The following is a 26,668-nucleotide window of genomic DNA, read 5'->3' as shown; positions in this document are numbered from 1 at the left end:
TCTTCCAACAAATATATCTCCACATTCAACAACATCCTTTGTAAAGGAAAGAAGGAAGGTAGTCTCCTTTCATTCAACTATATTCAAAACTAACTGTATTCTCTTTTAATCCTGTTCTTTCAAGCATAATAAAACAGATAATAAAAATGTAATTCATTTTTCTAGAGGATTCCATCTCACAGCAGATTGGCAACCTATTAAAAATTTGTCTTCATTTTTTTTGGCAAGAGACTTGTACCTATTCATCTTTAATTTATGAGTGCAGCATTATATGTGACATGTCTTATTGCACCAGACTCCTACATTATTTATCAGCCATTGATTGATAGCTCATGCCCACAACCCTCCATGCAATATGCTCATCTAGAGTTGGTGGGAGGAGGGAATAGGACAGAAAGCTTAAATGGCCAGCAGCTGGGGATATGCACAAGCAGGAAGCATCTGCTTCTCTTTCCCAGCTTTGGGCTCATTTCTTTTCTCAGACATGGCATGTCAATTCATGGGATGACTGTGTCATAGGTGGGAAGTTTTTTGTGGATGTTAAGAGTTCATCAGAAATTTCAAGTCCCCAGTTCAGTGGCAAGAATTGCTTTTTTTGGAGATCATGAAAATTTAGTCAGATCCGATGAGCAGGTTTGTTGAGGTGATGGAGAACGTGGTGTTATACATCTGGAAGATACACAGTTAAAAAAGGCTGCTGGTCTCTTACATTGTGGGTCGGACTAAATAAATCCTAGGGAGATTGGAATGTTAGCTTTTAGATTAATCCTGAAGAGACAAGTGACTTAAACCAGGAGACAAGGAGACATAGAGGAGTTTTGTTCAATCCCTTTAATTAAAAAGTAAACAAAGCTTATAGTTCATTAAGTAGAAACAGGAACCATATTTATATGTGTTCTATCACTCCAAGACAGCAGCAGTGTCATATTCAAGAGACAAAAATTATATTCTTTATTTGGAAACAATTGTCTTAGTTAAAGCTGCACAAGAGTCATGATGATATGGAATACATATGGATTGCTGTACATAAATAATTTTTAGTTTAATAAAACACCACCACAACCTAGCATATAAAAAAAACACTGATATAAAAATTCAAAAAGGTATTGTAATATTATAAGATTATATTCCAGAGAATGTAGACAAGAGGTTTCATTAAGAGTAAACATAAAAAAGCACATAGCAATCTTGACTTAATCTCTGAGCCTCCAACATTAGTACATTTATAAGGAACCAAAGGTGGGCAATTTTACTCAGATTAAAATAAGTGATTTGCTATAGAGATGAAAAGAACAGAAAAGTGAATTAAGCACTGACCTGCAACATCTTTTGGAAAGGCAGTTCTGGCATCATTTTCAGTGAAATTTCTTATGCATTGTGGTGCCTAAATTAAATTCTTTGATCCTTCTAGTGAAGGGCAAAAAGAACTTTTGATTAAAACTGCAAATGATATTTGATACCAGATTCATATAGCATAGCATCAAAGGACTGTCCACTATTATTACCTTTGAGTATTTTCTGTAGAAATACCTCCGCAAAGATAATCCTGACATTTCAGCTACCCATTTTGCATACGTTTTTCAAAATATTTAAGAGGTGCTACGTGATATCTTCACCCAAAGTTTCTTCTAGGATGTGGATATGCTGATTTAGTGCATTTGATCACTGTGTGCAAATTGACTGATCCTTGCATTGATCTGTTATGTCTAGATGGCACACAGAAGGAGGTGCCATAATTGGCCATGGAAACGCTTGCATTCAGCCATTCATACAAATATTTTGCACAGACCTGATTAAAGCCATAATTCCAGGATCACTGAATCAGTTCAAGCACAGGTATGCCTGCATTCTATGAATAATAGTTGCACATTCCATTATGGGCCAAAGATTGTCATTTCTCTTCTTAAAGTAATCCAAACAATATTCCGATGAGTAAGAAGATTTGTGGTCTAAAATGGGCATTATGAAGATGCATGAAGAAAAAATAAGTAATGTCATTCTTATTTTGGGAAAGATTACCATCATGTACAGGTAGTCCTCAATGTACTAAACAATTCATTTAATGACTATGGTCAAAAAGAATATTACCATGAAACCCCAGTATTTTCTCACACTCATAGTTCACTAATGATGATATCTACCTCATGGGGTTTTTAACAGTAGGGCTGCATATAATGCCATCTTTGTAACTGAATGCTTCATTGGTTGCAAAAATATTTTTAAAAGCAAGAGGATGCAGAGATGGTTATTTATGCAATCATTTTTGATTATAAGAACAGATGGTTTGGAGCAAAGTCTTTTTACAATCCCAGGAATCTAGTCAGCTCACAAATATGTGCAAGTTCTTCATGAAACCATGATGTTTTTATTAGGTGCTGAGTAAGAAAGACTTCAGTTGAAACGAAGGGCAAATTGCTTTTCCATTGAACTTGATTCCTGTAAAATTTAAAAGTATTCAGTGGAGCTCGTCTCCTGAGAATGAACTTGGTTTCATGATTCTTAAATATTACTTCACAGGGATTACATGTATAGAACAAACATTCTTTCTTTCACATACAACACCCTACAGAATTATGCATAATAGAAGAATTGGATAAAAACTATCAGCAGCTCTGGTGCTGTCATCAAGCTGAGTCAAGTCAAGACTGGAATGATTCTGTTTTGATCACAGCAAAAGTACACTGCCAGATTATAATCTGTTCCTGAATGCAGAAAGGGTATATCACACACATAGGACTGCCAAGATTTGGCAGCCAATAAGAGAGCAGCATATAAAAGGGATTATATTATTACAAAATGTAACTTTCTCCTTTAGTGTACTGGTTCACTGGTTCCTCATTGATTTCTTTCAGACGCATACCAGCTTAGTATCTGGCATCATTTCTTAAAGTCCCTTATTAAAATAGACAACCTCAATATCCGAGTTCTTCTCTCTGATTAAATTCTGGACATCTGGTTCCAGGCGATTCACCCGCATTGAACTGCAAAAGGAAATAATATACAGATTATTTGAAAGTACACCTGCTATGGACACCAATAACTTACAGAATTAGGGTTACTGATGTCTATTTTGGAAAATTAGGATTCTACAGACTTTGACAGACTTTATTTAATATGTATTCTGGAGAAGTTGTATTACAGGTCCTATAACCTGCAGTCAACATAGCCCTCTCAAAGATACTAAGGTGGAAAAGCTGGTTGAGCTATATATTCAACATTATGGCCTTTGGAAAGAAATAATTATTTCTGTAACATGGCAAATAAATTCAAAGTGCCCTTCATTATTCATTTGACTGCATTATTTCAAATATTATTCAATATTCAGTTATTTAGTTCAAAAACCAGATGTTCTGACCACAATGCAAGAGACAAAATGGGCAGGTTAAATACAACACTGTATGAACTCCACACTTCTATGACCACCCCACAGAAATATGAAATTCGATATTCAGTATGGAATTGTCCATTAGAATATGTAAATGTCTATTTAAAAAAAGTTATTTAAGAAGATAACTCTGAACATATGTTGGCTTGAAAGTATGAAATGTCAAGAACCAAAGGCTGCCATTGGGGAGAAAATGTGCTTTTTGCCTTCAACTTTTTCTAATTGACACTGGCTGTTCTTGTCCCTCACTGCTTAGCAGATCCTTCCAGCCTGAAATATCAAAAAATGCATCTGGGATCATCTCAATGCAAAGTTCTATTGCTGAGCTTTATATCCCAGTTCCTAAATTCTTTGGCACAATCTTTGGGGAAAGGCTCTAGAATATACTTTCCTGAGAAATATTGAGGAAACAAATACTGTACCTAACTGAAAGCAACAATAACATGCAAGAATATGCAAGAGTATTTCTTACCTCTTCTGTGGGAAGAATGCACAGCAAAGAGGTGTGGCAAACACTAAACTATAGAAAGAAAGACAAGAATGGAAGAAGTACTGTTGATTGCCTTTTGTCATCGTGTACTTGACTCATGAGGAAAAATAACTATCATGCTCACCAGCTACTTGAGTATCATCAACCATAATTGTCTACCACATGTAATGGATTTACATAAAACAATTTTCCAATATCTTATTAGAATGCTGAGGTAAAACAACACACGTAACACAATTCTATATTGTAGTTCTTTTGCTTCCCAATCAATGTTTCCCTCTAGTATCCAGTGCCTTTTCAAACTCCAACCAACAACACTGTAACATTCCTCTAATTAGATTTTTAAGAGGAAGGACTGAAGGTTAACCCTTGTTCCGCTTCCCTAATAAGTGCATATGATTTGGACTACAATTCCAACATCCAGCTACAATGGACAACAGTGCAGAATAAAGTAAATTGTCCAGAATATGGAAGGCACCACATTTGGGAAGACTCCGGGTTCATCATCTACAGGTGCTAGAGGATTGCACAAAGTTTTTGGACTGATGGTACAAGTTAGATGCTCAGAGCAGAATAAACAAGGCCAAATAAAGATCATAGTCTCCCCAAATTTCCACAAACAGATGGGAACTTCCTTGCTAAATATTGATACAAGTCCTCATTAGTCAACAAGTCAAGTCACATTTTTCAGTATAGAAAATAAGGAAGTCCTGGATATCTGTTCCTGGACAATTCTATTTGCATAGGAGAAAGATGTCACTTACGTCAGGCCCACCAGTCCAATCTGCAGAGGAGCATTCATCCAGGGGTATCGCTGATGGAAATACAAAAGAAATTGTGTACACAGAATACTTATATTGTTTTCCAAAGCAAAAAAGTCTTATTTATTTATACTTTATATAGGTGAAATGATTTATGGAGCAATCATAGCCATACATTTCTTGAAATGATGATGGACCCTTTTTTGAGCCTGATGCACAGAATATATAAGCAGAGGCAAAATGTCATGTTGCCTTAACAACACAATGCCACAATTCAATAGGTGTGTTGAAGTACAGCAAGTACACCTGCCTTTGCCACAGCCATCCTTCTGGAATATCTTCAGTGTTACAAACATGACATTCTTACCTGGAAGTAAGTCATTATACACTTCAGCAAAGCTCTCAGCACTTGGTTTTTGAATAGGTTAATCTGCTGCTATGAATGTTTCTATGTTTTTGAAACCCAGAAACTGATTTAACATACAGAAAACCTAGATAATTTCCTTAGGTGGAAAAAAGGGGGGGGGGCAAAATCAGCAAAACTGCAGACCATCATAATGCAAGTCCCACTTCTTTTGAACGTGTACAATGATGATGCACATAGAAAGCCCCATGAGGGGCTTGAATTACAATGTTCTGTCTGCCATTTTGCTGATACATATGAACATTTGTTCTGTCTGCCATTTTGATACATATGAACATTCCCATGGAAGCTGCTGTCCTCAGCAATAAAAGTTTGGAGTGGGAAAATGAATGATAACACAAACCTTGGAAGGACATCTAAGAGAAGCTGCCAAAACCCTATATTAAAGTAGCAGTGGTCCTCAATGTGTAGCCTTTGTGGACCCCTGGAGTCTCCCAAGACCCTCTCAGGAATCCACGAAATCAAAATTATTTATCTATCAATCTTAAAAATGCAATAATACAATACAATACAACAACTAATATAATATTAAAATCCCATCAACAATCATGAGAAAAAGTAGTGGCAGTTTCACATAAGGCTATTTTAATTTTTAATATGGTAAATAATATAATGTATACAAGCAAAAGCTCTTTGGGGGTCTTCCACAATTTTCAAAAGTGGGAAGGGGTTCTGAGAGAGAAAAAGTTTAATAAATACTAGAATATAGAGATCAGAAATGTGAGGGGGAAAGTGCTACTGTATATCGTTCCCAAAATTAATATAATAGGACTAAAATGGTAGCAGAACTTTAGCAATCTCACTAAAGTATTAATCTCATGATAGTTTTTAATGCCTGGAGCTAAACGTGGCATAGGATAGTTTCTTTTTATGGTAATCTCATATTTGCCATTTGCAAGAAAAGAAGAATCCATTGCCCTTCAGGTTTCTGGGACTTCTAGCCAGCACAGTTATCAGTTCCAATTATAAAATTGACACATCTGGAGAGGACCAAATTGGAAAAAGCTGGTTTAATTAAAATGTATATAATTTTCATGTTCTTCATCCATTCAACCAACCCTTCATCCATTCAACCAACCATGACAACTGATGCATCTGAAAACAAAACTAAATTTCCTTTTCCTGTCTTGCAGTTGCCATTTGTATAGGGTCAGGGTTAGGCAAAAATTAGGCTTAAACTTTGCCAACTTCCCTCTTACTCTTGTGCTAGAAGAGAACCTGACAAAAAAGGGAACCACAACCTTCTAGGCAAAAAGTCATGGAGGAACATGAACTTGATCATACCTTCATAAATGCTCTTTTCTCCAGGGCATTCATGATCACAGGAGGGATGGCTGTGGGGAGGAAGTGGATGAAGAGTCAGACAGCATAAAGGTCAGTTAGATGTCTCCCAAAAAAGGGACAGAGAAAACCTGCACACGCTGGATTTGCTGGGATATATATTTTTCACTATGTACCTTTTCTCCACCCTCAAGTTGCATTCATCTTAAGATCTTTGGGACTATAATCCCATTAATCTCAGAAATATAGTCAATAATTGAAGATGATACATTACAGAAGATTATTCCAAGAACCAGTTATATATACTGAGACTGGGGCTACAATAAATACTTCTTCTCATATCTCTAGCTCTCCCAAATGCCCCAACTGGGAAGAACAAAGATATTTTCCCAGTAGCATAATTCTTGATATTCTTCTCATCAGAAACAAGTTCTACTGAATTCAGAGGTTTCAGCAACTAAACAAACAGCTGAAATGCAGTTTTATATTATTGTGGTTTTCAAGCTCTACTTTCAGAGGTTATTTTAATTTTGATTCAAAATTTCTCATTTAAAAAAAGATGGGCAAAGAGGGAATATTCATTGAAATTCAAATATTTCTCAAGGTAGCAACAACATACCCATTGCAGGTGCAGCCATGCCAATGCGTGAAATCACCACTTGCACAATGGCTTGCTGGGCGGCCTTCTTCGATTCCCCCAGCCGATTCCCATGTTCATCCATAATGGGGATACCAAACTTTAGCTCCCTATAGAAATGGTTAAGAGGGAAACATAAACTCTCTATTCTTCATTCTGTCTTTTCTTTGTATTTTATTATGCTGTTTTTTCCTCATCTGTTGTATAATACTGATGGCTATAGCAACCTTAGTCCTCTATACAGGCCCCACATTATCAACAAAAGCTTTTGAGAATTACAATAGACGCCAATCACTACAACATGTGCTCCCATCCAATGGGCATTTGCACATTCCCAAAATTAAATCTATCTATCTAAATCTCTTGATAATATATATGCCCTCGCCAGGATCCACCTGCAGCACTTTCACAGCCTAGCAATGGTCACAGGCTTTACATCAGGGGTAGTCAACCTTGGCTCTTTTATGACTCGTGGACTTCAACTGGGAGTTGAAGTCCATGAGTCATAAAAGAGCCAAGGTTGACTACCCCTGCTTTATATTGTAAATCTCTTGCCTATGAAATACAGGAAGTATTTGACTCATTCTTTTTAGATGCCCAGATGATTTCATTTTTGCAGAAAACAGCTGAGAACTGACTAGTATACACCTCAGCTGTCCCCAGTGCTAATTTCCAGTGGAATCCCAATGAAGGTGGAAGTGTTTTAAATTTTTGATCTGTGTTTGCTACTGCGTCTGTATTTGCAAAGGAATAAATGGGAAGGGAAGAAAGTTGCTGTGAAAGAAAGAGATGAATGGAGGAAAAGATTATCTCTATTTTAGAATCCCAGTTCCTGGAAAAATTTTGCTAAAACTGACCCAGCTTACAATCAGTGTTAAGATACAAACATTACATACCAATCAATCAAAACTTTATCATGATCATAGACCAGCATAAACCTTACATGTTACCTTGAAGATCTATTACAGGAATTTGAATATATCTTATTACAGCTATACATACACCATGCTTTTAGTATTATAAGATAAGATAACCAATCTTACAGATGCTCAGAATATGCAAACTATAAGGAATTACCAGGAATTGAACTTCCTGTAGCAGTTCTCCCATTACGTTTCCATCCAACAAACCATACCATCTTACCTTTGTCTTGTTAATGGAATATTAATGCAGTTTGCAGCTGCCACCGCTGCAAAAGGCACATAGCGTCCAATGATTGAGGGCAAATGCTATCAAGGAAGGAGGGTTGAAATGAGAGAAGAGATTTGTGATACAGATTAAATTAATAACATGATGAACAGAATTATATTTTACAACAGAGTCACTGATTCAGTCAGGAACTGTCATCAATTCCTTTGAGAATTCACCATACAGATATAATGAAACTTCAGCCTTCATTTTTTTTCTATATCAGATGCAGTGTATACTATTTTGTTCATGCATTGGATTATGCAAAGCAACCCTCAAGTCCAATGTTTTTCAACCTTGGAAACTTTAAAATGGGTGGACTTCAACTCCCAGAATTCCCCAGCCAGCAAAGCTGGCTGGGGAATTCTGGGAGTTGAAGTCCACTCATCTTAAAGTTTCCAAGGTTGAAAAACACTGCTCTAGTCCACTAGGCAAATCTTTCAGCTGGGCCTCCAACTGGTGAGAGAGCTCAGGCTTAAACCACACTAACAGAACAGAGCTCTCTGCTCTTCTTTTCTTCAATTTTGTTTTCCTTTTGGGGCTAGTGTAAGGAGTTATCAGCTAATGATATCAGCATGATATCATTATATCAGCCTGAGATATAATCTAAAACAGCGGTTCTCAACCTGTGAGTTGGGACCCCATTTGGGGTCAAACGACCATTTCATGGGGGTCGCCAAACAACGCAGTCCGCCATTTTTTTCCCCTTTTCCTTAGCTGTGCTACTCCCTTTTATTCTATTGGCTTTTGAAAGCCAATAGAATAGACTCTCTTGAATAGATCTAATTCTATTGGCTTTCAAAAGCCAATAGGAATTGTCCAGGCTGTCTCTGCCCTGCTGAGCCCGCCAAAAGTCCCATTCTGCAAACGGTGCTGCAAGTTGTCTGCAGCAAAGGCGAGCTGTCTGGAAGCTTCCACCCCTCCCTGATGAGCAACTACTAAAAATGTAAGTAAAAGAGGGCCAGGGGTGGGAGGTGGGAGGCCGGCGGGCGAGGGAGGATTGCTGGCGTGCGTGGGGCCCAGCGGGTGCCTTACCTCCCTTGGGCTGGGCCAGCTGGTGGCCAAGCAGTGGTCGGCCTGCACCATCTCTGCCGCTTGCCAGCTACACCTCGGCCGGCGCAGGGGGCGGCATCACGCATGTGCGGCGCTCCCGGCCAGGGAAAGTCCTCGACTTACAACTGGTTGGGTAGTCCTCAACTTATGACCGGTTGGGGGTCACGGCATTAAAAAGGTTGAGAACCACTGATCTAAAACAATATTTATTATAATGCACTTTGGAAATTTCTTGACTTTTATATAGAATAATGCTGATGAAACACTTGTCATATGTTTTCATTATTTGTTATTGCAGTATTTTCTTCTTGTAACTTTAATATCATTTTCTTTTTTCCTTTTGCAATTTATATGCCAACCATTTCCTCCATTTGTCTTCACCTTGCATAATTCACCTTTATTTTCCTCTCTTTCACTATTAACATAGATAATTGCCTCTATGGAAGCTTAATGTTATCCTCCTTAGAGATTCAACATTCTTTTTCCTTTTTTATCTATTCAAAATCATTTGTATTTTCTCTTGCTTTTTCTTTTTAAATTCACTATTATGTTGTATAAAATATCCTCTTACTTGTATTATGTTCTTACTTCTGTGCCTTTATTAAGGTTATTCTCAAGAAGTTCTTTTAACATATTTGCAATCCTCCATGACCATTTCCTTTTGTAACAACATCTCATTCAATCTCCATTGGAATCAACCATTTTTCCTTTTAAAAGTTAAAGTGACCGGACTGTGGTCTGAAAAAGTCCTTGGTAATGTTTCCACTTTATGAACCTTAATGGCCAAAGTCTTAGAGATCCAGATCATACCTATTCTTGAAAAAGGTCTATGTCTTTCAGAAAAATAAGTATAAGAGGGAGTAGAAACTTAATGGGAAGATTAAATATTTTTGATTTGCTAACAGGTTTTAGTAATCAGATGAAGATGAAGATGCTAACAAAAATATGCAAGAGGAAAATCAAATAGAACTGATGCAGAAAACTTTGAAGGTTGATACAAAAGTAAAATATTTGGATATTTGAATCATGTTATTTCAAATAATTATGTTAAGAGATGGAATAAAATTAAGAGAAGGAAATATTAAGATGGGCGAAATTAAAATTATTAAAACAATAAGAGATGAGATACTGAGAAGAGTTAGAGATGAACCATTACAATATAAAAACAAAGAAATTGTGGTGTTGAAGCAGATCCCTAAGAGAATAAGAGACACCCGAAGACAATATCATTTTTTGACTACAAAGTTAATCGCAAAAGGAGTAAATTTATGTTTAATGCCAAAAGGAATCTTAATCAATTGGAACAAGAATTTTGGTTTTAATAAACAGATGGATCAATGGGAAAATAGGTGGCTAAAAGGGTTGAAATTTATATCATGTTGTGATCTCAAAAAGAATTTTTTTTATAAAATTATATACTGTTGGCACATCATGCCAGACAAATTATCTAGATTATATGAAGATATTTCATATGTATGTTGGGAATGTGAACCAGATTAAGGAATATTTTATCATGCTTGATGGAATGTAAAAACTAAGAAATGGATTGAAATGCATACATTGATACAGAGGATTTTAAACATTAATATTATATTGAAACCAGAACTTTTCCTTTTAGGATTAATTGATAAATAGTTAGAAAAAAGACATGGGAGATTATTTTAATAGATAATTACAGCAGTGAGGTTACTGTATGCAAAAAAAATGGAAAGATTTAGTATTACCCAATTGAGTAATGGTTGGCGAAATTGAGAGAATTTGCTAAGAGAAAAATATTGGGTTGCCAAAGGTTGACTGTTGTTGCTTTTTCAGTATATCTAAGCAACTTTGTAAAATGCAAGCTAATACAACTTTGACAAGCTCCCTTTTTATAATCCTCCTTGGAACATCTGATTGCAAACTTCTTGAAGGGGAATATACTATCCTCCCACAGGAACAGCTTCGGGAAACTTTAAACCGGGTTGGGTAAGAGCTGGGGTGAGATGAAATGAATATTATGAAGACATGGCAGGGGAAAAAAGGCATTGCTGGGACATGTTTGTGGTCAGCTGCAAATGGGGAAACGCTCTACACTCGACTGAGATGCCGAATTGAACTGAAAAGAAGATTTGTTTCTTAAAACCTTTGAACTGGGAAAATAATTCTTTAAGAATCTGGCAAAGGAAGCGGAAGAGTATTCCTATCCAATTTTCTTAGAGATTTGGGGTGTTATGTTCAGAACCATCTTCCTTTTGGATAAATGAGCTATGCAGCACAAGAATTGTTATATTAGAACTTCTTAATATTTATACGTATACAAATATTAATACATTAAACCTACTCTACTAGAATAGTAAGAGTGAAATTGTTAGCCTGGCTTATTAATGTGAAATAAAGAAGTCTCCATGAAATCCATAGCTAGACTATACCACTATCCAAATGTCCATGATAAACTTGAATCCTCCTGCTCCTGAAAGAGGCAGATCATGTCGTAACCAAGGGAGGAGATAAAATTATTTCTGTAAACAAGGTCAGACTGCTATTTCTCAATTCTATCTTCAGGAAGTCTTGATCAAGCTGTGTATAGTATTCCTCTGTGAGGTAACGGAGCCAACGGGTCTCTTACCTTGGTGAGAGATTTGAGTCCTAGAGCTGCCACTACAGCTCCAGTAGTAGCACTGACATAAGCCGTTCCCAACTGTCTGCAAAAGAAGTAGACAACTTGGTGACGCTAAGAAACTCTCAGCCTTCCTGTCTAACCTTAACCTTAACCCCAGTCCCATCCCAGAAATATGGCAGGGTGGATAGCAATTTTGCGCATTTAAAGCAGCCATGGGGTATCATAAGGCACATATGTCTCTCATCAGAAATAGGCAAAATCAAAGTTTTGGGTTGTATTTGGGGCTGGTGGAAAATTAACAAGCATGATAATGCCTTATACCTTGCAGGAGCTTAAGGAACCCTTCTTTTTTAATTGTTGCTTTTTTTTTCCATTTTAGAGGGCTTTAAGGGCAAAATGAATGAACAAGTTTCTTAAAATCTTAACAAAATACAAAAATACCAAACAAAAAATGCCAGTCCTGCCAATCAGCGGTTGCTGAGAACACAAAAATGAACCTGGGCATGCTAGGCCAAAAGAGGCTTGCCTTCCTTTATCAAATGGAACCATTCCTGTCACTCATTTGAGAGCTCCATTGGCTGCCAGTTGGCTTCCAGATACAATTCAAGCTGCGGGCTGTCACCTTTTAAAGCACTGTATGGCTCGGGGATCTCTGGAACCACCCTGCTAATAATACTTGCCATGCAATAAGTTCTGATAAAGTAGGGTCCCTCTGTATCCCCAGACTCAGGGACCATTATTCTCAAGATCACGGAAAAGATTATCTTCAATTTCTGTCTTCTTCTGTGAAATAGAGAGTTTCCCCAGAAATCCAAATAGCTCCCATTAAGTTTTAGAAAGATATTAAAACTTGTTAACTCTGGCAATCTTTGTAACTTTGTTATCATTTTGTTTCTTCTAGCATTGGATATATTTTTTCTCTCTTTATGGTTAAGGTAATTGATGTTCCTGGTACTTATGTATGCTGATACATTTTTAAAATTTTATTATGTTAATCCAGTTCATTATGTTTTATTATGTTAATCCAGTTCATTATGTTGGGCCTGTGTGCTGCTCATAATCAGCAACCATTGGAGCAATCCGTAAGCTCATTAAACAAAAAAAACGGTAACGTGGAAGTAATACCTTCAGGATTACAAATCACATTTGGAATTAGAGAACACAGGTCTCCTGTTTTGCTATCTAGGTAAGCACTGAATCGTGAAAATGGTACTTCCTAGAAATTGCCATAGCCTGCTGCTGGTTTAGGACCAGGCAACTTAAGACCATTGGATGTAATTCTTGGTAGGGAAGTTTATATTATTTTCCAGTTATTTTACTGCTTTCTTACTTGACAGTGATAGGTGCATCTCCACTCCGGTTAGTATAATTGACAATGGCATTGAATGATTGGTTCACCCACTGCCAGAAAACCATGGCAGGGGCCGTCCTGTAGGAAAAGAGACAGTCAGGACTGCCAGAAGCTACAAGAAGACAAGACAGAAAGATATCAGAGAAACCAAAATGCCAGCTTAACTTTCAGCATCCTAAGAAAACTGTGCTTGTTTATTCTTAGTGTGCAGTAACACCCATTTGTGCATTTACTTCAAGAGGCCTGGCAGTGGTTTCACTTATTAACAAGTTGCAATACATGTCCTTGCAAATGTTTACATTTCTAAATGGCCTTAACTATCTGTCCTCACACATATAAAAACATTAACATAACATCTGAGAGTCACATTTTTACAGATACTCAAATAGTTTTATGCACGTGGTCTTCACTGAAGTCACTGAATACTCTCCAGAACATGTGTCTGTATGTATGTACCCCTTTACCAAATACATGCAACAGTTTGAATATTAAAATGCCATTGCATTGTATATGTTATGATATTTCATATGTTATATGTTATTTATATGCATAAAGTATCAAATCTGTATCTATCATGCTTGTAGTTTTTGGAACCCTTTAAAGAAGATTCACATCTTATACAGTACGCTGCAGATATATATGCTGAAGAGTGGATACGTACTCTCGCACACTAGTTAAGAAAAAGTCCACATAAAAAGTACACAGTAGGAAAAATCTATACTAAAATCCCTATTGTCACTTCAAACTTTCATTTTAAACCATTGGCAAATTGGGAAACTGAACCAAACTGAAGTTGGTAGACACGGCCTTTACTGCCTTTTTCAAACTTCCAGCATTAAGCACCCTATTCTCCATTCCTTTCTAGAAATAGAAAGTCAAATGTCCAGAAAAAGCTATTAATCCCAAGCATATATCATGCAGGAGAGCAGCATCTTCTTCATTTAAGTCAGACGTGTGGCATATCATTTTTCCCACCTATTATACCACTGTCTTGCCTTAAGTCATCTCACCTGATACAGTGCTGAAATTTAAGGAAGGAGAGATATCTATATTATCTATCTCCTCCCCCCACTCCAGGATTAATAGCATCTTGAGCAATCTATGGAACAAAAACTTATATTTGTAGTATATAGTCAGGTCTAAATACTCCCTTAACCCCAGGGATTGCTATTTTTCATAAAGTAAAATAGAAGCTGCTCTCTCATTCAATCATCGCATGTTGTCTTTGGTCCTCACTTCATACTTCTCTATATACTATTCCCACACAAGGTGTCAGATCTTAGTAGTTACACACATGCCTGTAGAAGGTGAGCATGCATCCCGTGATGGTCATGTTCATAGGCACCTGGGCAGACATACGTCCAATCGGGATCATCTTCTCACCAGTGTCTGGATGGAAGGCAGAGTCATAGATGTATTTTGCCCGCCATAGTTGGTCCTCAGTCAAGCCTGGTTGTACTTTACCCATTCTGGAAAGGTCCACAAAAATGAAAGAAAAATGAAAATAGTACATAATGTTGTGGAGGTTTCTGGAGAAAATATTAATGGTAAGAGGAGATAGCGATAGCTTTAGGAACAGGGGAGCTATATTTGAAATTTCCAGAAAAAAGAATTTCAGAAAAGAAGAGTAAATTAAAGCTCTTTGCTGCTCTCTTCACACAGCTTCACTCTGACCACCCTAAGGTTGTGTTAGGGTATATTTCTTCTTATGTTCCAAATCCTAATTGAGGACTGCATATTAAAATGGTGCAATGGTCTTGAGCTAACTAAAAGTCCCACCACCAAACTACCACCAGAAGAGTTCAATAAAAAGCACAAACAAAACCTTTCCTTGGAACTTCAGTGAGAGTCACTTTCCCAGCCCAGCTTCACCTGTATAAGGTTTCTTCCCATTGCTTTCACTATCACAGGTACCATATTGAATGTTGCAAGCAGTGGATAATGCTCAGAAGAAAAATGGAAGCAAGGGAGAGAGAGAGAAGAAGGCTCTATTATCCAAGCATTTAGATAAGATGAATGGAAAAGGAGGGTCACAGTTCTATTAGATATTTTAAGCAACTTGGACCAAGTTGTTAGGATTCCCTTTTGTCATTATAACTGCTTCCCATCAATTCTCCAAAAGAACCTGTAATCCTGTATCACTCTTCGGGCATCTTCTAGGGCCTTGCTAGAAAGCAGAAGGTTGCGGGGATCTGTCACTGTGAAGAAATGCTTTGCTCTTCCCATGAAGGTGCCCTGATCCCATCGTGGCTCATTTATGTTGATGAGCAGAGACAGTTCTGCAGACATTCTGGCCAAGAAGACAAAGAAAGAAAGCAAAATAATCATATCATTGCACAATAGATATAGACAGACAAGAGAATGACACATCCTCATTGACACATCTCCATTCAATTTACTTCTATTCTATCTTGCCCCTGGCTAAGATTTGGAATTCAAGGGATTTGAAGATTCTTAAGAAAGATACAAAATATCCTGACTGTTTCTGCTTTGCTCTTGAGACACTTTACATTCTGGAAAAAATCATCCCAAGTATTACAGTATTCTCTGGCATGGTTCGCACCCCATGCTAAATCAAATTGTGATTTGTGTGGCAGCTGACAAGTTCAGGAATATTTCTGGAGGATCATGCACTCACTCCCTTTGAAGGAGCAGCTGACTATCTGTGGAATTCATCTGTCACCCAGATCCAGGTAATTTCAGTGATCCACAGTTTGACCAACTGCAACTGACTCATTGACTACAATGACTTTGATGGAGGGGTGAGTTAAACTAAGCTAGTCCATTTCTGGCCTGTCAGATTACAGTATTGCAATGTGCATGGAACTGCCCCCTTGAAGGTGGCTTGGAACCCACACCTAGAAACAGGGGTGTCCACAGATTTTATCAGAATGATGAAACAACATTACCATGTTGCACTTTAAGTTGTTCAACTTTGAGATGTGCATGAGATGCCACACAACACAGGTAGAAAAGCAAAGGGACTTGTGTTGCAACCCCAAGATACTATGTTAATTTCTCAGATACCTTTTGCACCTTCTCTCCCATGCAGGCACCCACTGTTGGCTAGAGATGATAAAACACTTAAGTAGATCCTAAGGGAACTACCCCTGGCTGCTACAAAGGTCTACAATGAACTTTAAAATGTTGTAATGTTCTTTAAGGGAGCATCTCTGCCAGCATGTACCAACTCAAACATTAATATCTGTGGATGATTGCAGCTCATTGCCTCAGAAGGAAGTCCTGGGAAGATTCAGGAGAGCATCTTCTCTATTGTGTCATTTCAGTTTTGGACGTCAGTGTGGGCCAACACTTGCTTCTTGATGCCAAGTGAAGAGCTGGCTTTTTAGTCTCATGGGCTGACAATGAGGCAAAGTTGACATTGTGAGTTAGACATATTTTCTAGGTTCAGTTAACAAGGGGTGAATCCTGTAACTACTGCTGTTTTAGTCTTTGATCATTTATATTTTAACTTGAATACACTTGAAATCCTTAATTTGTTTTTCTCTTTATTTTGTTTTTTTCTTTTGTTTGTTTGTTTTGTCTTTGTTTTTATTTTGTATTTTAACTTTGGAAATAAAATAAATGGTAAAAAGAACATACCTGAAATCATAAAATACCAAGCAAGCAATATTTTAATAAATAATAAACATCTGTGCCTATAATATGTATGCTTTGAAGGATTTACAGGAATATCATATGATCTGTGGTTGCACAAGTGGCAGATGATCTCAAGTTGAAGCCTATTTCAATGTCATGCACAGCAATTTTCATCATTTTAATTGTTTTATTAATAGACATTGGCTGTATATGACAGTTAAACAAGCACTGAAATTTGAGCACTGAGCACAAAACAGTCCTTAAATTATAGAAGAACCAAAGCTACTCTTAGACATCACCTTTAAACTGCTATAACTAGTGGGTTGACCAAATGGGAGAAGCAATTCCGAGGGAGGATTTCTTTCAAAAAAGCACCTCTCCCTTTTTCCAACAATTTATTGCAAGCATACAGAAAACATCAATTCTATCAGAGGACTTCCTGCAGGCCACTTTAGCTGACTTGTGTTCAGCAGGTCAGCGGTTCAAATCTCACCGGCTCAAGGTTGACTCAGCCTTCCATCCTTCCGGGGTAGGTAAAATGAGGACCCAGATTGTTGGGGGCAATGTAAATATATATATATATATATATATATATATATACACACATACACATTGCTTACTGGTGTACACCGCTTAGAGAGTGCTTGCACTTAAAGCGGTATATAAGTCTCATAGATAAATAAATATTCCAATTCACAACCCAGGTTGCAAATTAGCTTTTTAAAAATCATCGCCTCTTACATAATCATTTAATAATTTCAATCAGAAGGTGTAGGTAGCTCTTCCACCCAGCCTGCACGATCTTCCCCTTAGGTATCACTTTGAGATGTTGGGGTTCAAGTCCCATAGAACCAACAGCCGTGCTGGACAGGTAAGTTAGATAAGAGAAAGCGGGTGTGATGCGCGATGCAAGCCGAAATCCCACTAAAGTATGACGGTCAGAACGCAGATTCAAGCAAATTTAAGACAATCCTGGAACATCAACCAAACCTTTCAGTTTCGCAAAACTCACAGCCTTGGTGCGGGTACGAAAACGGGGGAAGCTGCGAACATAGAAGAGCAGAAATCCCCGTACCGTTGAAAAGAAGGAAAGATCCTCCGTTACGGTCGGGATAAGACCTCCTGTCGACGCGATCGTACGCCAGGCTAATCTGGGATGGACGGATGACGCCCCATCTTAGATTAGCCCGCGAACAGCGCTCCCTCTCCACTCCTACGGGACTGGTGGGCGCAGGCGGCCGATCTCCACCCAAAGCCCTGACTCATAGGAGTGGGTGGAAAATATCCGGCGGCGGCGAGAAGGGAAATCGAAAAAGGCGGTGGACAGCGCCCTGCAAGCGGAGCGTGAAAGGAGGAAGCGGCTGGATCCGCAAAGACGCCGGTTTAAGAAAAGGCAGGAGGCAGAGAGAACGGCGAGCAAACGAGAGGCTCAGGGAGGCGCGCGACCTTTACGACAATCGACTCACTTGTTCCTACGAGCGGCGGCTGCAACCCGATCGCGGCGCTGAAACTGCGGAGCGCTCTCCTCCTAAGACCGGCCCCTCCCTGGCGCTCTCCTGGCTCCCAGCGCAGCAGCCCGAGGCCGAGAGAGCCAATGGTCGTCGCCGAAGCCCATCGAAGGGGCAGGGCCGGGGCAAGCACGTTACTTTGAGCTACGGGGCGAGAATTAAAGCGGGGAGGGGCGGAGGGGAGGGAGGCGGGAGGCGTCTCCTTGGCACTGCTCCCCTGAAATCGGATTAGGACGGGCGGAGTGGAGAACGGAGGGCCTGTAATCAGCCGGCGCCGCTTGTTGCTTTTATCCGGAGGGAGGGCTGTCCCCTGCTTATGCTCCTCCATGCTCTGCTGCGGGCTTCCTGATACAAGCCGCGGAAGGCACCGACAAAGCCTTGTGCACTGCAATACCTCGCAACGATTCGCACCCTGCAAGTGAAAGCTGTAAACTGCAAGATCGGGGGGGGGGAGGATTCAGCCTGGCGGGAGACTTGATGGTTTATCCTCTGGAAAGGACCTTCTCAGGATGTGCAGCGTGCCTTCTAGTAATAACCGTTACTCCAAAGAAATGTCTAAGGCAAGACCGTCTAGTTGGAACAGTTTCAGGAAACCTATTGACTGCGCCAGATACAAAACGACCCCCAAGAACTTTCTCGAGGCAGGTTGGGGAATTCTGACAAGCGGCTACATCATCGCTTTCTCCTTTTTCGCAAAATGAAGGAAGCGGGAGCATCTAAAAGACTGGGAATCTGTGGAATCAGGAGCCGCACAGAAATCATGAGGTCATCTAAGCAGCTTAGCCTTGAGTAATTAAAGTATCTTTGAGGATAGTGTGGAATAGGAGAACAGAGTGGTGATGCTCCTTTCAGATAGGGATATTGGTCGTGGTTAGTGTTTGTGAAATATTTCTAATATTTGTTTCCCCCATATATCGCTTCAATATTGTTCATCCCTGCTGTTTTGTTCATGATGAAATTTGGGAAATAATTAGGTTATGAAAATATGTTCAGTGGGATTAAATGTTTTGACAAAAAATATGCTGAAATCCCATAAACACTTTCTGAAGAGTGTGTTCTGAACCGGGTGGGACTTCTAATAAACAAATAGAAGATTATATTGTTAATGTTACAGTACTTGAAAAAGTATGGGATGTTACATGCTTTGCATTCTGTTTGATATTTTTAATATTTAATCTGAGTAAAATTCATTTTGTCGTAATTTATAACCTAATACAATTAATATGCTGTCATTGTATTGAACCTTGTGATTATGGTATTTTTAATTTAAGCAATAATAAATATAAAGATGTATTATCTTGATTACAAAAAATATATGTTTGAAATGAAATACTTTGAGATTTATTTCTTCAGGCAAGTTAAAAATCATTTACTTATTTATCTGCTTGCTGAAATTCAAACATCTTTTTTGGGCTGCTCATGGGAAACATGCCTGTTGGTTTATCTAGTTGTGTAAGGCATGATTTTAAAAAATCAGCATTAGAGCCCTTGCTGTGGACACCATTAACTTGAAAGCCAGGAAGGAGCATAGAGGAAGGAGCAAAAAGAACTGAGAAAGTCTTGATCTGCTCCAGATTATACTGGTGGGGTGGTCCCAAGTTCTCCCCTCCCCCAGACCATCTTCACTGGTATATTAATATATTGCCTTGTCAGGTGGCAGACTTGTCACTTCATATGAATGCATGCAAGAATTATGATCCTAGGCAGTAGGACAATAACAGTATCTAATGAAAGGGGGTTGAGAAGGGTGCTCTGTATCTACATCTGTTTATACGAATACATGCAAGGATTCCAAAATAATGATGGTTATTCTTGGGGAAAGACACTGATTTCATTTTCAGGAATTGCAAAAAGGGGTTTCAGTACAACTTATACAGTTATCAGTGTTAATTTGCAGCTGTTTAGTTCATACATGTGAACTACACACAAACACATTAGTTTGGATAAAATATGAATCAACATGTATGAAAGATGGAGTACATGAGACTTGTGCAGAGCAAACATACAGGCAGATGATTGTGTTTTGGAAGACTTCATCTTATACTGCTGGTTGGAAAATACTAGAATGGAGATCATGAAGAATAACAGAATATCAGAGTTGGAAGGAACCTTGGAGGTCTTCTAGTATGCTCAGGCAGGAAACCCTATACCATTTCAGACAAATGGTTGTCCAATCTTTTCTTTAAAATTTCCAGTGTTGAAGCACCCACAATTTCCGAAAGCAAATTGTTCCACTAATTAATCATTCTCACAGTCAGAAAATTTCTTCTTAGTTCTAGGTTGCTTCTCTCCTTGATTAGTTTCTATCCATTTCTTCTTGTTCTGCCTTCAGGTGCTTTGGAGAATAGCTTGATTCCCTCTTCATTGTGGCCACTCCTGAGATATTGGAATGTTCCTATCATGTCACCCCTAGTGCATCTTTTCATTAATCTAGACATGCCCAATTCAAGAACAGTTCTTTATATGTTTTAGCCTCCAGTCCCCTAATCATCTTTGGTGCTCTTCTCTGTATTCTTTCAAATCTTTTTTACAAGATTCAACAAGAGAAGGAAGACATGTTCACTGGATGAGGGAATAATACTCATGACAAAATACCAAAAGGCATGTAATTGGTTTTATTAAAAGTGATAAAAGTGTCTGAGAACTGATGTGGTTTGGAGTCATTACATAAAAGATGTTAACGTGCACAGCAGATGTCCACCTCAGCTGTTCTGAAATTCTAACCTGGCCTGCAAAAGAACTTTCAATTGTGATGCATGCTTGTGATGCATCTTGTGAATGAACTTCTAGTTCCCAAATTAAACAGTAATAATCTGCATTTGTTTCTACATATAAGGGCAATTTGGAAATAAACCTCTGTTTGGTTATCAATGACAGACACTCGCAGATACAGAACTTTTATTATACACATTAGAAAACTACAACATTACATTACTTTCCAAGGTAATGGCCATTCAAATTGAGGCACTTGTCATGACATCTTACCAGGTTTGAAATTCCTTAGTAGTCGCTCAGCGCCAAATCTGGGTTGGGGGGGGATCAAAAACATCCCAACGGAACTACTTCAACAGTACTTGGGTGCGTCTAGCGGTGTGTGGGTGAGCATTATTGTGAACCAACTCCACACCGGAAGTCAGCATGCCCCAACGCTTGTTATGGATGGCTCGTCTGAGTTTTCGTAATGTTTCACAGTAGACTTCTGAACTGATAATCGAACCACACTCCATGAACTTCATTAGCAGTACTCCTTTGGCATCTTCATATTTGGCAAGATTTTCTATGGCACCACTTCCAGTGTGGTGTTGGTTCATGATAATGCTCACCCACATATCGCTAGATGCACCCAAGAACTTTTGAAGCAGTTCTGTTGGGATGTTTTTGATCACCCTCCCTATAGTTTGATTAGATAAATAAAGCAAGAAAGTAGGATGAAGAAAGTGTTTCTTCTGGTTGAGATAGGCATCTGCACATGTTTACCTTTTGTTCTATTACAATTAAACATTCCAGTGAGCATGTTTTTCATGGTGTCTCTGCAGGTGGTCCCTATACCAATAGCTGTATCTGTACCACCAGTCTTTGCCACAACTTCTCAGAACATGCTGCTTATCTACATCCCTTCAATATTGAATTCGGTCTATTCTCTTCTACAATGCTGTACATCATTTGGAAGAACACTGGGTGGGAAGTATCTCCCCAGAAATCCCATCTCACTCATAAGGCACACTTTGTCCTGAGTGGGGCTTTCACTGGACTAGTATTAGGAGCCTTGACCATTTCAGCAACCATTGGGGTAATGATCACGGGGTAATGAGCTCTGCCTACATATTACATTTTCAACTCTGTATTGTTATTTGCCATGCTCTTGGCAACTTTGATAGGCATCATTACCTACTGGATGAAGAAAAAATCTGCCACTGGACACTCTAAGAGTGTGATAATAAGATTAGATGTGACCTTGCTTTTGGGAAGCTCTTCTGGACCTCTTCTGATATCAATCTTCTCTTTGGTTGCCATAGTTTTTCTTTATGCCAATGACAGCTGCTATCTTCGGGATTTCTGCTTCTCCCTCTGCAAGACTATACAGATCTTAGGTCAGAATCTGTTTATTGCTGAAGCCTTGTACTCTAGTCTGTATCATGAACCAAATGCACAAGACAACACTGATTGTATTAATAGTAGCTGGGTCTTTTCCATTTCTGGAGGTCCTCAACAGGACAATAATGGACCTTTCTCCAAGTTTGGATAATCAGTCATCGATAAACCTATCAGATTATGGAAGTGACCAGTCTTTCTTCCAGAGTTCACACATCAAAGGAGAACAGAGGCTATCAAGGAAGATTCTACAAAATATTTCAATTCTTCTTACTTTTATAACATATTGGTGAGCTTGATCATATCTAAAGATGCAACATAGCCTTCTCCAATTTGAAGAGAGACACTTGTGTGGCAGGCTGAGGCAAAGAACCAGTGAAATCTGGGGGCTAGACAGGGGACAGATTGTATCTGCCCTCAGTGTGGAAGGGACTGCCACTCTCGAACTGGCCTTTTTAACCACACCAGATGCTGCCTTAGGACCTCTTTCCAGAGCACGATACCATAGTCTCTCGAGACTGAAGGATGCCAATGAAGATGGATGATATCTAGCAAGGTTCCTAGATCAAATGGCAACTGGAATTCTGGATAGGGGCAGCCTCTTAAGGAGTCCAAGATCTATTGTCTAGAACACTAGACTAGTGTCTTCTTGATGTCATTTTGAGAACATAATTGACCTGTTTCCCAGTGGCAGGTCTTAGCTCAGGCCTAGTGAAGCCATGTGCTCTGTGGAGATAAGAATAGCTCCAATTAATTGGGCCAGGCATTGTACACTAGCATGGAGAGATGCCATTTTTGAATGGTTAATTTATGAACAGTTATTAAATTACAACTATCAGCACATCTACTATAGAAATACATTAGAAGCATTTCATAAATAAGATTAACTATTAAAAGAGAAAGAGAATATATTAAATGCTAACTCATGCTTAATGGTTACAAACATGAGACAGAATTAGAAACATTTCAAAACCTTAAATAAAGTCTTTTGAACAAAGGAAAAGAGCTATTTGGCATCTAAATGTTCTCTGTTCTTGTTTTCCATCAAATTAATTCTCCTTAATTCTCTCTGATCTGAATAAGTGAAAACTATTGCCAAATCCCACAGCTTGGCATCACATTTTCATATTCTAGGCTTAGCTTGTAGTGATTATGTAATAGCTTTATGATGGATTTCCAAGGCTGGAACTGACTTACCCATGTTACTATCTCACCACAAAGGAAGGGAAAATTATGGGAGTGACGGAGAGCAGGGGGGAGAAAGGCAGCCAACGGATATTGAAAATGTGTTACTTTTATGGAGATAATTAGATATTTTCAGTTAAATATCATCTGCAAGCAATCATTTTAGCTAAGCATTTCAAATCTGAAGAGGATAAGACAGTGGGAATTTTGCTTTCTTTATAGCTTTTTTTCCCTGCTAGTGAATTGTTTACAAGTAATGCTTGGTGGCTGTGTTCATAGAGAGCCAGTTTGCTATGACAGTTAAGGTGCTGCCTAGAAACCAGAAAACTATGTGTTTCGTGTCTCCCACCTTAGACATGAAAACTAGCTGGGTGAATCTGGGCTAATTGCTTTCTCTCAGCCCAGCTTACCTCACAGCATTATTGATGTGGGGAAAATAGGATGAGGAAGGTGGATGTCCACCACCTTGAGTGACTTATAAAGTAATAAAGGATAAAAGTTAAAAAAAATGACCAAAGATAAGACATGCAGCACATAAATCAAATAAATAAATTACCAACCCAGTCAGTCAAAGTTCCATAATTTGTAGCCTATGGTGCACCACTGAGATTGAGCATCTTCTTGTTAAAGTGGTGCCTTGGATTCCAAAACAAAGTGTTTTATTGCAGTTTCTGGGTAATCTTTGCATATAGAGTTAAGTTTCAAACAACAGATGAAAGAATCCATGTAGAAGATTGTTATCTGACTGTGAAAATGTGGTATTTCCAACTATGAAATTTGGATTAAGAGAAAAATCAAAGAACTTATTTATTAATTAGAAAGTTCAGAACAAAAGATAGATTTCCATCACCCTTTCAGGATGACTCTTCTAAAAAAAATACTGTCTGGGGAAAAATAACTATTCTTTCCATGATCATGAGGTGTACATTGTATAAGTGCATGAATTAATATATAACAGCACTCAAATATACATACCACCAATTTTCTTTTTTGAACATATCTGTTTTATATACGTTTACTTAATATATCAAACTGTTGGCCCCAGACCAGCAAGAATAACTATCTATCTGCTTCTCCCTCCCTTTCTGTGAACTAGGAAGGGGCTTTTTGAGACATTTTCTCAAGTGATTTTCTTGGCTCTGGCTCAAGCCTTGCTTCTCTGACCATTGCCTTGGTAGTGGCTCTTCCTCCTGATCTTCAAGGCCATTCTCTACGTGCCCTCCACAAACTTCAACCCCGCCACAATTCATTTATTCTGAGTTGCTCACATAGCATAGGTAAGACAAATATGAAACCATCCATAATCATTGAAAACCAATCACAATTACAACTACAGCATAAACCCCATGCAAAAATCAATTCGCCTCCCAAAAATAATAAAAAATAACTGTGTCAAATTAAAAAGTAATAGGTAAGAGAAAAAGGAACAAAATGTTATCAAATATAAACATAAAAAAGACCTCAGAAATGATTCCATTTTTAACAATAATCAAATGTGCTAGGGCAGTAGCAGGGTTGGGTAGACTAATAAAAGTGGGATGGCAGTGTCATGATACAAACCCGGCCTGTTTCTACATACTTTGTGATGTTGCATGGCCAATGTAAAAGGGGTGAAGCTATTAGCTTCAAAAGGTTTCTACTTGTATCCTAAAATACGATGGACCTTGACCTAATGAATGCCTATGCATAGAGCTTCAAAATTTGCTTTATTAACCTGTCTCCTTTTCTTTGGCTAGGTGTGGATTCTACACACCTATGGAACATGCCCATACTTTGTGAGCCAGATTGAACAGTCTTTCTATGGTTTTATTTTCTGGGCCATTGTGGTCAATATTTCCCTGCCATTGAGCATATTTTATTGCATGCATTCATTGGCCAGTCTCTTTGAAGTCTACTGCAACACCTGCTGAGAGAGAGCATACCAGCTCTGAGGATAATGAATGCCTAATTACCTCATGAGGATGATACTAAAAGTGGATATATGAAGGAAAATTGCTATTATTTACAAAAGAGTTGCTATGTTATCTGATCCAGATCAAACACATCACAATTCCTCTCACCTATACAAATATAACAGTATATATTATCATCATCACCATAAGCATATAATTTATGGAAATAGATTATTTAATATATTTTCTGGAGAAACCAAAACTAAAGCAATTGACCCAAAATGATTCAGAAATCAGTTTTCGTAAGTCTCTGTATGCACAAGTGGGAAGTCCAGACTCAAATTGGTTCCAAATAAATACTTGAAGAAAGAAATTAATATCAGACTGGTCACCTTTTCTGTACAAGAGATTATAAAGATGTTCAACTACAGAATCTCTGCTCAAAAGCTGCAGTCTAAGTAAAATTTCAAAATATCCCTAGGTATTCCTAATGACAGAAATCATGGGGTAAATAGTATGAGGAATTTCTAAAGGCACTGAATTTAAGGAAGAGTTTGCTCTGAATTATAAAGTGATTTCCTCTCTATTATTGCTCTCTAGTCAGACTGGTGTCAAAGAAGAGACAGATTGATAAATAGTTGGCTGTCGAAGTATTAGGAACAGACTGTTCTCGCACAGCTGAGTCTGAAAATTGGAATAACTGAAGTAAGCCGAACTTACAACTATTCGGTTGGCTTCTTAATTGAATGTACTTATTCTACCATCTTCAGTTAAGTTTCACCTGATAATTCCATCTTTCTCATTTAATTGCAAGACAAATTCTGGGAAAAATCTAATTTATTTCTGCATCTCCTATGTTCTACCTGATAAAAATCATCTTTCCCTTTTAGCTGCACATGCTTTAAGGACCTTAATATAGAAGGAACAAAAAGGTGTTAATTATTTTAATAAATTTATATGTTTTAATGACTTTGTTACACCAATGTATCACTTGCTAAAACATAAGCACATTTTAACCTTTTGTAATTAAACTTTTTGCTAATGAAAGTATAAATATGATACATAAATAATCAAAGTGCTCAATACTCGTGTAGCAATTCCAGTAAGATTTAATGGTATCTTAAAAAACAATCTAGCACTTAGTAAACAAAATCTGTTTTCTATATTAAAAATATATGCACCAGTTCAAAACTTTAAAAACAAGATTTTGATAATTGGTTTC

General features: G+C 38.2%; 1 protein-coding gene and 1 pseudogene across 4 annotated transcripts; one reads left to right on the top strand and one right to left on the bottom strand.

The window, feature by feature from the left end:
• Nucleotides 1-816: 816 nt before the first annotated feature.
• SFXN3 (sideroflexin 3) lies at nt 817-18,433 on the bottom strand. Of its 4 annotated transcripts, none has more exons than XM_039361679.1 (12): nt 18,236-18,433; nt 15,295-15,459; nt 14,468-14,638; nt 13,149-13,247; nt 11,825-11,900; nt 8,122-8,207; nt 6,961-7,088; nt 6,345-6,394; nt 4,640-4,689; nt 3,858-3,905; nt 2,912-2,981; nt 817-2,436 (listed from the first exon to the last, which is right to left on the bottom strand). In XM_039361679.1, the coding sequence occupies exons 2-12, from the start codon at nt 15,456-15,458 to the stop codon at nt 2,392-2,394; spliced, it is 987 nt and encodes a 328-aa protein (XP_039217613.1). In that variant the 5' UTR covers nt 15,459; nt 18,236-18,433; the 3' UTR covers nt 817-2,391. The 4 variants fall into 4 exon arrangements, with proteins under 4 accessions (XP_039217613.1, XP_039217612.1, XP_039217614.1 ...); XM_039361678.1 differs by lacking the exon at nt 18,236-18,433 and adding an exon at nt 17,782-18,225; XM_039361680.1 differs by lacking the exon at nt 18,236-18,433 and adding an exon at nt 17,845-18,225.
• Nucleotides 17,934-25,464, top strand: LOC120316286 (annotated as a pseudogene).
• Nucleotides 25,465-26,668: the final 1,204 nt, after the last annotated feature.

Source organism: Crotalus tigris, unplaced genomic scaffold (assembly GCF_016545835.1).
Source record: "Crotalus tigris isolate CLP2741 ecotype Arizona unplaced genomic scaffold, ASM1654583v1 scf7180000019328.220996217465:2438092, whole genome shotgun sequence".
In the NCBI taxonomy this organism is placed as follows: Eukaryota; Metazoa; Chordata; class Lepidosauria; order Squamata; family Viperidae; genus Crotalus; species Crotalus tigris.
Note: the sequence above shows the minus strand (reverse complement) of the source record. Positions and strands in the feature narration are given on the sequence as shown.